Source organism: Amyelois transitella, chromosome 28 (genome assembly GCF_032362555.1).
Source record: "Amyelois transitella isolate CPQ chromosome 28, ilAmyTran1.1, whole genome shotgun sequence".
NCBI lineage: Eukaryota > Metazoa > Arthropoda > Insecta > Lepidoptera > Pyralidae > Amyelois > Amyelois transitella.
The window spans coordinates 3,609,095-3,621,837 of NC_083531.1; the positions used below are offsets into that span (position 1 = coordinate 3,609,095).

Genomic DNA, 12,743 nt, shown 5'->3' on the forward strand with positions numbered 1-12,743 from the left:
ACAAAAAAAAAACACTAAGAGTTGAACCACTATCATATCTTTTCCATGGATGTCGTCAAAGGCGAATAAGGAATAGGCTTATTAATCTTGGGATTCCTCTTGTTGGCGATGGTCTAGCAAATCGTCACTATTTGAATCTCAATTCAATCATAAAGCTATACAGCTGAGCGTGGCATTTCAGACTTTTTGAAACTCGGTACTGTCTACCCTGTAACGGCGATAGATGTGGTCATATGTAGGTTTGTACTATCACAACTTTATCATAGCAAGGTCATAGAATAAAGATACATTTATTTATCACAAACAACAATCTTGTAAGTTATATTATGGGTTTGAACTCTGAACTCTTATATATACTATGTCTCTTATGCCATAGATAAATAATGTTATACAATATGAACCATAACTATTGTACTTAAGAACATCTTAATACTGCAGTGTAGTTTGTTCCGCCGCTTCTTCTACACATGCGCTTTGGAAGCAGCAGTAGTTATAATTAGATTTGAGTGATGCAACGTCAATAAGTGATACCTTGTATTCAATTTTGAAAATAAACCTATTATATTGAAAATTGTCCTGTGGGAATTCTGGGATAAAAGTACCAACTAACATTGTATGATATTCTACCCAAGTTCTAAATTTCTTTAATATTCATCCAGTAACTTTGCGAATGTTTGTAAGGATGTGTGTTTGTTTGTTACTCTTTCATACAATAACTATTTATTGAATTGTAATGATACTTCAAAACAATAATTGGATTATCATTTTATTGTTAACATTTTGAGTTTCTGCCTTTTAATTTTTTTGACCATCTTCATAAAAAATCTCAGTCAAACGAACAGGTTATCATTCGTATATTTGTTCACAATCATCTCATGTTTCCCTGAACCAATTTGGATCCAGGTTTTAGCAATTTTACTGATTTCGAAAAAGGAGGATATTAATTTGTGGCCGTTGTCTTTTTGCAAAAGTTATCTATTGTTACTTGTAGGACAAAAAAGAGAAGTTAATAGCATTTGCTTCACTTGAAAAAAAAGTTAAAAATATTTGTTATTCAAACTTTTTGATGTAAATAGTACAAATGGTTACTTGGATCATGGTGAACAAAGGAAAAGGTGACGAAATAACAATAGCACTGGGCTAATATCAGATTCTGATAAGAAATGATAAGATAAATGAGCTAAATTTGAGGGAAAATGTTATGAGAGAGAGTACACCTGGTATAAAGGCTGACTTTTTTACTTTTTCCTTTGCTAAAATTGATTAGATTATAGATGTCTTAAATAAAATTTAAAAAAAGAACCAAAATTTTTGTAGTAGATATGTAAACAAACAGCCTTGAGAGTCGAGATTAATTAAAACCATAAATAATGGAACCAACTTAAGTAATCTGAATTATTTAAATAGGTATTCCAACATAGATAGTTAATTTAAAATAAGAACAAAAAAAGTAAACAATAAGTAAAGAAGGTACAGTAAGAATAAACTCTTTGGAGGTTATACGTGAGATATTAAGGTTAAATTGATTATATCGCGTGTAGGACAGCCGTAGTACTGAAGTCTTACGTTCTGCTTCGATACCAATCAGCACAATAACGTAATAAATCACAAAAACAAGCAAATTCACTGGAAAATCTAGTAGTTTACAGTAGTTCGCACTTTCTTGCACAATTTTTTAAATACACTGTAATCCGACAACAATTTGCACTTGACCAGTAGAAATATTATTTTTCTTCACTTTTTAATAGGTTTTGCAGCGACAAATAATGTTTTTAATAACGCGAATTAGTCTAAAAACAAGCACACGCGATAGTGAAAATCGTTTTGTGACTGACTTCTCACCGAACTATTTCACTGACAACAAAAAATGACACGTCATGCTGACAAATAGACAAGGACAGCGCTATACAGAAAAGAGAGATCGGAACAGTGGCAGGTGATTAACCGGCCGAATATAAATGTCTTTGACCTAAGCGACATTGGTGTTAGACTAAGTGACACTCATTCAACTTTTATCATTTTATTTTTATATGTGTAGAAAACGTTTAAATCTAACTTAATTATTACAGTTTCCAAAATTCTTCTTAATCCACCCATAATTTGAATTGATTTTCAAACAAATCCAAAGATGAAATCTTAACTAGCGCCATCTGTTATCGAACGGAGAAACTATTTAGCAGAAAGCTTACTCTATTCGTTCTTAGATGGAGCCGTGTTAAATAACTAAATGACGTAATCTAAATATTGCGAATTATTTCGTCATATTTCGTATGAGATTACTAATCTTAAATAATGTTGACTTAATTTCTGTGAATCTATTGCTATCTTTGCACATAACATAAGTTTACACTTCCATCCATTCTTCAAAGTTTAAAAGCATTTTTATGCCTTTCATGCTAAAATACTTTTGATTGAAGTTCAGTTGACTCAAAAGATTTTCAAGATGGTACCTACTTACCTACGTTAAGTTATTTTAGGTAGGTATAGTCAAGTATTTGAAAACAGAAGGAAACAGGTTTTGGAATGACTCTTATAGAAATAATATAAATAAATATACACCGACAACATCCCATAAATAGTTCCTCTGCCTACCCCAAAATTCAGAAGGGACCATACCCCATTCGTTAAATGTCTGCAAATACGCCCATACCCGTCATAAATGTAAAAAAATCTTGAAATTCTAACAGATCAAGAGTACCATCGACGAATTACATGAAACTGATAAATGTGGATGAAGCAAAAGAAGTATGCAGGGTTCGTGACAAGTGGGAAGATGTAGTCTCCCCCTCCGGGGAAAGATGCGTGGTCGTATATATGTACGTAATTCCCAGGAAAACAAAATAGTAGTCTTAAACTAGTCGTATTGACAATTTTTTGTGAAGATAAGAAGCAGGAAGTATGATATGAAAACTAACGACAATACCTAATCTCAACTTATATAAGAAAAAACTAAAATATTTATTTGTCTGTTTGTTTGTTGCCTCTTCACGCGTACCTACTTCTACAGAATCAATTTTCTTGAAATATTTGCGTATAAGTATAGAGGTATACCTAATTAAGTACCTAAGTAAGTAATAAGTTTAAACCTAGTCTGGAGAAAGACCTTAGGTACTTTTTATACCGATAATATACTATAGTTTCCTTTGGTATTTGCGAAAAACTTGTACTCTTTTGTATAAACATCCCTTGCGGGGTAGATATAAGTTCAGAGCCTACAGTCCCGAAATGACTGACAAAGAATGACTGACTGACTGAAAGGCCACTAGCTTCATGATGGGATTGACATTCAAATGATGACAGGAGGAATCTCAAGTTTTTAAACCTTAGTCGCCTTTAACGACATCCACGGGAAAGGTATGGAGTGGTTCTATTTTAAAATTCCGGGAACCACACGGCACATTATTGCAGTATATTCTTTTGGTGCCGTGTGGTTCCTGGCACCAATACAAAAAAGAATAGGACCACTCCATCTCTTTCCCATGGATGTCGTAAAAGGCGACTAAGGGATAGGCTTATAAAATTGCGATCCTTTTTTTTAGGCGATGGGCTAGCAACCTGTCGCTATTTGGATCTCAATTCCATCATTAAGCCGAGCTGCTGAACGTGGCCATTCACTCTTTTCGGGACTATTGGCTCTGTCTACCCCGTAAGGGGTATAGACGTGACTATATGTATGTATGTATTATTTTGGCAGTGGCACTAATTCAGATCGGACGAACTTGCAGGTACAAGCTAGTGTAAATATATTTCAGAATTCTGACCAAATATCGTTTTTATCTCACAGATAACATTATCTCAAGGAATTAAGTCGATAATGTGTAACAAACATTTATTTAGTTTATTTACCAAATTGAAGTTTTGAATATAAATATCTCGACTATTATATTCGAGACTAATTTAATGCCCGGGCTTCTCTCTCGTGGGAATTTCGGAGGTAGAAATAGGTAGATGCCGTGTGGTTCCTGGCACCAATAAAAAAAAAGAATAGGACCACTCCGTCTCATTCCCATGGATGTCGTAAAAGGTGAATAAGGGATAGGCTTATAAACTTGGGATTCTTGTAGGCGATGGGCTAGCAACCTGTCACTATTTGAATCTCAATTCTATCATCGAGCCAAAAAGCTGAACGTGGCCTGTCAGTCTTTTCAAGACTGTTGGCTCTGTCTACCCCGCAGGGGATAAAGACGTGATTATATATTATATTATTTTACAACATCCATGGGAACGACATGGAGTGGTCCTATTCTTTTATTTATTGGTGCCTGGAACCACACGGCACCGCATATTTAGATTTGGCTTTTTTAGAGAACATTTGAGTATTAAGTCGCTACTTAATATACTCGAAAAAAATGTCAGTCAACAGTAGTTTTATATTACTTAATTCTTCGACACGTTTGGCTGAACATGAAAATAGGCATGTACTCGTATATACATAGGTAAATAATTGGACGTTATTTGAATACTAAGTATGGCCTGGCAATGTCATGAAATAAGCCTAATTAATTGTAATTACGAAGTACAGTACCTACTAGTCTTTTGACAAACATACATACATTCATAAAATCACGCATCTTTCCCGGAGCGGTAGGCAGAGACTACCTCTTTCCACTTGCCATCTCTGCATACTTCCTTCGCTTCATCCACATTCATAAGAGTACCCGAAACCGCCGAGCTTGCATGAAGAGTGCTTCATGCAAGCTCGGCGGTTTCGGGTACTCCTTGACCTGACCCTTTACCGGGACGTCATTAATTTGATCATAATCTTAATTTGTAAATAAATTGATTAATTGACCTTATGAAATAAACCAATATTAACTATTTTTAGGCGAGGTACTTAAATATTTTTCACTGGTAAAACAGAGATTAATCTCATCGATTATAAACCATCTCGCCTCTTCGCGTTTGGTGGGTTGGTAAAAACACTCAAGCAACCTAATCATTAATATCTTAATTCTATTACTAGCCTCCCTTTGAAGAGGATGTGAATAAATTTCAAAAATTTAAATATTGAATGATATTATGTAAGTTAGTAGTAAGTTTCATTATGTCCGCTAGCGGAGCCGCGGGCATACTCTAGTTTGAAATAAGAACAACTGTATTTGTATTTTAACTTGGAAGGTTTTTCGAATTTGATTTGGAAGGCAAATAGGTACTTATTCGATTTTTAAAAGCGAATTTTAGCTTATAGTTCCAACGTTTGTAAACGTAGTTCTATTTTTGATTTTGGCGCCTAGTTTGACGTATATGTAAATTTATGTATTTTTTCAATTCATACTTACATGTTAATGGATTTTATAATAAAACAAGTCTACGTCGGTAGGTATTTTCTTCACAACTCTTCGTTGGTATCTATAAGTTTTGTTTTTTCGACAGTTTAGTGCTTTTGACCTAAATCTGCCTTCTCGTAGGAAAGATTACCTCATCTTTCCTACGAGAAGGCTGATTTAGAATTTTTAGATTTTGAGAAGACCCTCTTGCGTCATCACTAACCTATGCGTCATCACTTACCTACCTAGGTTAGTGGTGGCGCAAGAGGGCCTTAATTTATAGTTCAGAAACGATGGAAATTGCATATATTAGCGTTTCTCATGATAGAAGATTTGGTGAATCTCGAGTTTTAATGATCACATATAGGTATGGGTGGAATCTTCTAGGTATCGTTAACTTATCCATCGTACCTATTCGAAATTCGTGCTTTTCATTATCAAAATCACCAAAAGTCCTGTAGAAGGTACTCTAAGGGTAGAAGCCGTAAAATAAAGAAAAAAATATTTTGTTTTTTTTTTTTTTTTTCACTTACTGTTATGTACTTCTTGTTGACTGCCGCTACAGTCTCAGGGTCTGGACTCAGACTCCTCATTTGAGGGAGAACTTCCTCCACCATGGCCGTCATTTTAGCGTCGTTGGAGCTATTCTGAAAAAGAAACCATAAGTTGAAGACAAAAAAGGCTTATTAATCTAGGACTATACACATATTATTACGTCTATATCCCTTGCGGGGTAGACAGAACCAACAGTATTGAAAAGACTGATAGGCCACGTTCAGCTGTTTGGCGTTATGATAGAATTGAGATTCAAATAGGGAAAGGTTCCTAGCCTTTTGCCTAAAAAAGAATCCCAAGTTTGTAAGCCTATCCCTTAGTTGCCTTTTACGAAAAATTAAATGTCCTTTATTATTAACAGCTGTGCCCGCGACTTCGTCCGCGTGGAATAGTTATTTTGGGCATCATTAAAGCCCTCAGGGATGAATAATTTTCCCCGATTTTTTCCACATTCTCCATAATTTCTTTGCTCCTAATAGTTGCAGCGTGATGTTATATAGCCTAAAGCCCTCCTCGATAAATGGTATATTCAACACAAAAATAATTTTTCAATTCTAACCAGCAGTTCCTAAAATTATCGCGTTCAAACAAACAAACAAACTTTTCAGCTTTATAAGATTAGTATATATCAATCGTTTAATTACAGACCTTCGTTTAAAAAAATTTAATGTGATAGATAACGAATTAATTTGCGTTGTAATACAATTTTTTATCAGATTGTATCCTAGACTGGCATTGATATTATCAGAATTTGGCGACAAGCCTCGCCTTTGCAATATCATACACATATTAGTAGGAACTTGCACCACTTTACGGGGTAGACAAAGACAAAAAGTGTCGCAATGTCGCGTAGCTCGTAGGCCACGTGTATGGGCTAATGATGGAATTGAAATTCAAAAATATAGCAGGTAACATGCAAGCTTGCATAAGATGAATGCATTTCCCTTGAATGCATACATACATACCTACATATGGTCACATCTATATCCCTTGTGGGTTAGACGGAGCCAACAGTCTTGGAAAGACTTATAGGCAACGTTCATCTATTTGGCTTAATGATGGAATTGAGATTCAAATAGTGTTCGTAAGCCTATCCCTTAGTCGCCTTATACAACATCCATGGGAATGAGATGTCTTTTCAAGACTCTACGGCTCTGTCTACCCCAGAAATTATATAGATGTGACCATATGTATGTATGTAATTAATTTAAATAATCGGTCAGTCTATACATATGTATGTATGTTATCAAAACTAAACACTTTGTTATCATATTAACTTAGGTATACCTTCTTCTAATAATGTTGCTAGGGCAGATAGAGACTTATATTATATACATACAATATGCATACATACATAAATCACGCCTCTCTCCCGGAGGGGTAGGCAGAGACTACATCTTTCCACTTGCCACGATCCCTGCACACTTCTTTCGCTTCATCCACATTCATAACTCTCTTCATGCAAGCTCGTCAGTTTCGGGTACTCTTGACCTGACCTTTTGCTAGAACGTCTCAAACCTTTCTCTCCACACTCTCCTTGTATATCTGCTCAGTCAACCTGCTTTCATTCATCCTCTCCACGTGATCAAACCATCACCATCACCTTACTATACACCTTATTTATAGGACACTCGCCCAAAAACTATTGCTTTCATCTCCTCTTCGCGTGGCTTTGGGTGTGGGTTCCCCAGAAATTTAAAGATGGCGGAGAAAGAGAGAAAGACTCAATTCCCTCACGTCATAATTCCATCCTTATGCTAAATGAATTGCCTACCAGTTTACCTTTATTTATTACTTAGTAGTTTTACCCATGGATGTCGTAAAAGGCGACTAAGGCTTACAAACTTGGGATTCTTTCTTAGGCGATGGCCTAGTAACCTTGGTAAAGCAATATCATCAAGTTACCAAATGTTTGCTGATGATCTCAAAGTGTATCGTATTATTCGCAACAACGGTGATATTGTTCAGTTACAAAATGACATTAATAAAATTAGCAACTGGTGTGTTCAAAATAAAATGGTCCTTAACGAAGCGAAATGCTTTCATATAAAGTTTACACGAAAAAAAACTAGTTTGAATTCTGACTATTTCATCAATAATGTTCGTTTAAGAAAGGTCTCTAAAACACGTGACCTTGGTGTGATAATGGATAGCAACCTTGATTTTAGAGAACATATTGATCATATTGCAAAGAAAGGTGCGAAACTAGCTGGATTTATAATACGCAAATCAAAATTTTTCAATGAGTCAGAAATTACTATTCTATTATTTAACTGTTTTGTAAGGTCACTTCTGGAATATTGTAGTATAATCTGGAACCCGTTTTTTCAGGTACATTCAAAACGTTTGGAGAGAATCCAAAAAAGATTTTTATACCATCTTACGTTTGCTAAAAATTTATGCCGTAAATTAGAGTCGTATGATTCTAGACTTAAGTATTTTGGTGTAATTCCATTAGATCAGAGAAGAAATGTTGCCGATCTTCTGTTTTTGCGTAAATTAGTGATGGGAATTATTGACAGTCCTAGCTTACTCCGTAAGATTTCCGTATCTATTCCACGTCAGAGTAGTCGACTTCATAACAGAAAAACCTTCCATGCCCCAGTCACTCGTACTCTATATTTGGAATATTCGCCGATAAATCGCATGTGCACTGAATTCAATAAAGTCTCTTCTCAGTTTGATATATTTAGTGCATCTATAAATTCAATTAAAAGCATAATGCTAGCTAAATGTCAGTAATTGATTAAGTAAACCTAATTTAAAAATTTTTTTAGTATCTGTAATTTTTGCCGTGCCGTGTGGTTCCCGGCACTATTACAAAAAAGAATAGGACCACTCCATCTCTTTCCCATGGATGTCGTAAAAGGCGACTAAGGGATAGGCTTATAAACTTAGGATTCCTCTTTTAGGCGATGGGCTAGCAACCTGTCACTATTTGAATCTCGGTTCTATCATTAAGCCAAATAGCTGAACGTGGCCATTCGGTCTTTTCAAGACTGTTGGCTCTGTCTACCCCGCAAGGGATATAGACGTGATCATATGTATGTATGTATGTATGTAATTTTTAACAGAAATTTGTATTTTTTGTATGCACGATGTGTTCACATCTAGAAGACTTGCCACTTTTGTACGTGTATTTTGTACTTTTATGTTTTGTTTTGTTACTGTGTCATGTCAGTTTTGTGAACCAAATAAAAAAAAAAATAAAAAAAAAAAAAAAAAAAAAAAAACCTGTCACTATTTGAATCTCAATTCTATCATTAAGCCAAAAAGCTAAACGTGGCCATTCAGTCTTTTCAGGACTGTTGGCTCTGTCTACCTCGCAAGGGATATAGACGTGATTTGGTATATGTATGTATGTATATGTACAAAAGAATACAAAGGTTTTTCGCAAATCCCACGGGGATCGGTGTTCAACGAGATGAAAGGTATCCTATGTCGTTCTCCAGAATCTTATTTATATATACGTAAACATTATATTTCAAGAAGATTTATTCATTTGATAACCCGTGAAAGGGTAAAAAACAAACAAATAGACTTACTTTTGCATTTATAATACTGTTAGTTGGGATGGGCTTGAGATAAACTGCTCTGTCAATTGACTTATATGTTATCTATCAATTTCTGGTCAGTCTAAATTGATCGATGAGCAGTCAAAATTGACTAAGCCATTAGTTAAATCCGTTCTAAAGAACAAATTAATGCTAATAGGCATGTCTATTTATTTTAATATATCTATGAAAGGTCGGAGTGGGAAGACCTAGACGAACGTATCTTGATCAAATTAAGGACGTCCTGGTAAAGGGTCAGGTCAAGAGTACCCGAAACCGCCGAGCTTGCATGAAGAGAGTTATGAATGTGGATGAAGCGAAGGAAGTGTGCAGAGATCGTGGCAAGTGGAAAGATGTAGTCTCTGCCTACCCCTCCGGGAAAGAAGCGTGATTTCATGTATGTATGTATCTATGAATGGACTAGATTGAACTTGGCGCATTTAGAGGGTCTGGCTCATAGACGTCCTGTTTGGGTTGGGCACCAAAAGTATTCCATAAATAAAATTCTTTGAGGTAGGTGCACCACGTTTTTTTTGCCTGATTTTTACTTCAAAATATCTAAACTTGTATGAGTTTACGACTTATTTTTAAAGGAAAAAAAAAACAATTTTATTTGAAGACACAAGTAAAAGGCGCGACAGGCTCAGAAGCTAATTTGATGTGGGCATGAAAAGCGAGAATTAATGTGCTGTTTGAATTACAACTCTCAGACTCGCAAAAGTGAAAGGTGAAACAAAAACTTGATGGAATGTCGCAAATTACCAAATACACTCATATTTTACTATACCTACATGAAGTTTATAATCATAAGATTTAATTCCTATTCTGTAAACAAAATAATAAAGACTACTTTTCAATGAAACCTACGTTGCTTGACCTCCTTGCATGATTACATTAATTACGTCACACAACTGTCAATTCAGAGGCGCTAGTGTCGCGTGGAACGGCACGTGTAAGAAAGAGATATCAATATTTATATTATAAACTCAGATAGGGACAGCAACTATGATGTGCGTAATTTATAATTTTTGGTATTGTTTATTCTTTTTAAAATATACTAAGTCTTCTGAACGTGTTCAATGACCTTCACTATTTTTAATATGTATGAAATAATGTTATTGATACTCACCTGATAATATAAATCCGAAATTAAGCAATGCACAGACACAAACAGATGTGTTAACAGGAAAAACAATATTCAAAATGGTAAACAATCCAACTCGACGTAATACGAAGACGCGGGAAACTATTTTATATATTACTGGAGTGTATTTCTAACTTATTCGGTTAATACGCGCGCAAATTCCACGCATAACCAGCGTGAGAGACAGAGTCAAACTACTCATAAGATTCATATATAGTCATGACGACAGCGCGGAGGTGATAATAAGTGATAAGAGATTAGTGAGAGGTCTAGGGTATATATTATTAGGCAGTCTTATCTTGGCCCCAAGACCAGTAAATAAGTAACAAGGTACCAATTTGAACCGCGACATTATTGTAAAGCCTAACCATTAAATTATTAGTCATTTTTAGGTTTACATAATATGGTAGAAATAGAAGTGATTTCGTGGAATGGAAACACATTATGCTGATGCGCAGCGTGGCGGTAGTGTGTTTATCTGTGACACAGTTCATCCCGTGTTCGATTCCCGGTCAGGGCATGATGGGAAACGAACTCTTTGTTATTGGCCTATCTTGGATGTTTATGTTTATACATACTTATTTATTATAGAATAGTTGAGATAAATCTCGAACTTGCTTCGAGGCTAATTTAATCTGTGTAATTTGTCCAGTCGTATAAAAAAATAGGTAAAAACAAAATATATGTATTTACAGACAGTGTAGGCCTTAGTATATTCCTTCTTACCTTTCCTACACGCCCTTCTTACGAATGTCGCACAGTGTAATAACCTCATCAAATCATATATCTATACTCTATATACTTACTATTTTATAAAGCTGAAGAGTTTGTTTGTTTGAACGCGCTAATCTCAGGAAATACTGGTTCGAATTGAAAAAAAATTTTGTGTTGAATAGACCATTTATCTAGGAAGGCTTTAGGCTATATAAGATCACGCTGCAACTATTAGAAGCGAAGAAATGATGGAGAATGTGAATAAAACGGGGAAAATTATTTATCCTTGAGGCCTTCAATGATGCCCAAAATAAGTACTTATTCCATGCGGACGAAGTCGCGGGCACGGCTAGTTATAATAAAGGATTCATGAGCACATTGTATATGCCAGTATGGAAAAGCCTTATAAATTTAGAATTCTTGTTTTAAGCGATGGGCTAGCAACCTGTCTCTATTTGAATTTCATTTATATCCTTATGCCAGCTGAACGTGGACTTTCGTCTTTTCGAAACTGTTGGATCTGTGGCGACATCTCTACGCCACTCGTCACAACATCCAATCAAACAACTACTGTCAATCATCGCGAAGAAATTGACGCGCTCAGTCAATAGCAGCGAAGAATCTAAGACGCGATTTCAAAGATTTCACGGATTGGAGCTATATATACAACCTCCGACACAACATCGTTGGAGCCGCGGTTCCCCAGGCACAACACAACACCTAGCCTGGCGGAAGATTTTCCCTTTGGTGGAGGTCGAGCCAAACCATCGCTCCCGCTACAGATGTATCTAACCCGTAAGGGATAAAGACTTAAATGTATGTAGTTAACCAACGTGAATTTAAAAACTACTTACAAAAGCTAACTTCAGACGGGCATTTTTTTTGCAAAGTTATTCTTTAGCCTCCAAATTAAATTATAAATAGATACTAGGTAATTTGCCGTGTGATTCCCGGTACTCTCTCTCCCATGGATGTCGTAAAAGGCGAGTAAGGGATAGGCTTATAAACTTGGTATTCCTTATTTAGGCAATCTGCTTGCAAGGGATATAGACGTGACTATATGTATTGGGTTTTAAAAGCAACATCACCATATAAATTTAAAAGTCATTTAAGAAATTGAACAGAAGATTATTCACTTAATGAAGCAGTTATTTATAATACTTACTGTAAAATAAGTGGAAATCTCGTCTTTAAGGAAAACCTTTGCCAAGGCCTTATACCTTTAAAAAACTACATTTAAGTTAAATAAGTACTTAGCGTCGCGTGTTTTCGGTACACTAGAATGGGATTAATATTTCCCACTGATGTCTTCTAAGGCGACTAAGGGAATTGGCATTTTGGTAGATTCTGTGGCTACATCTCTACGCCACAAGTCACAACAGCCAATCACGCGACGCTATCAGCCAATAACAGCGCACAGTCTAAATCGCGCAAGCAAAGATTTCAGCTAAAACTTTTTTTATAATGAGTTAAAGCAAAAATCAAAAGAACTTCTTAATAACACTCTCA

The 12,743-nt window shown here is 35.5% G+C and overlaps 1 protein-coding gene across 6 annotated transcripts in view; it reads right to left on the reverse strand.

The window, feature by feature from the left end:
• The window catches only part of LOC106139672 (segmentation protein cap'n'collar), a 121,138-nt gene extending 110,415 nt beyond the window's left edge, over positions 1 to 10,723 (reverse strand). For 2 of the 6 annotated variants that reach the window (XM_060952189.1, XM_060952184.1), the window contains exon 1: positions 1,567 to 1,842. Coding sequence is in view for 1 of the 6 variants with exons in the window: in XM_060952190.1 (XP_060808173.1) it covers positions 5,801 to 5,893 (93 nt within the window). In the remaining 5 variants the exon portion in view is untranslated. Of the gene's footprint in view, positions 1 to 1,566; positions 1,844 to 5,800; positions 5,915 to 10,505 lie in introns of those variants that run through there. The other 4 variants (XM_060952190.1, XM_060952188.1, XM_060952187.1 and 1 more) reach the window with 4 other exon arrangements.
• Between the last annotated feature and the right edge of the window lie 2,020 nt (positions 10,724 to 12,743).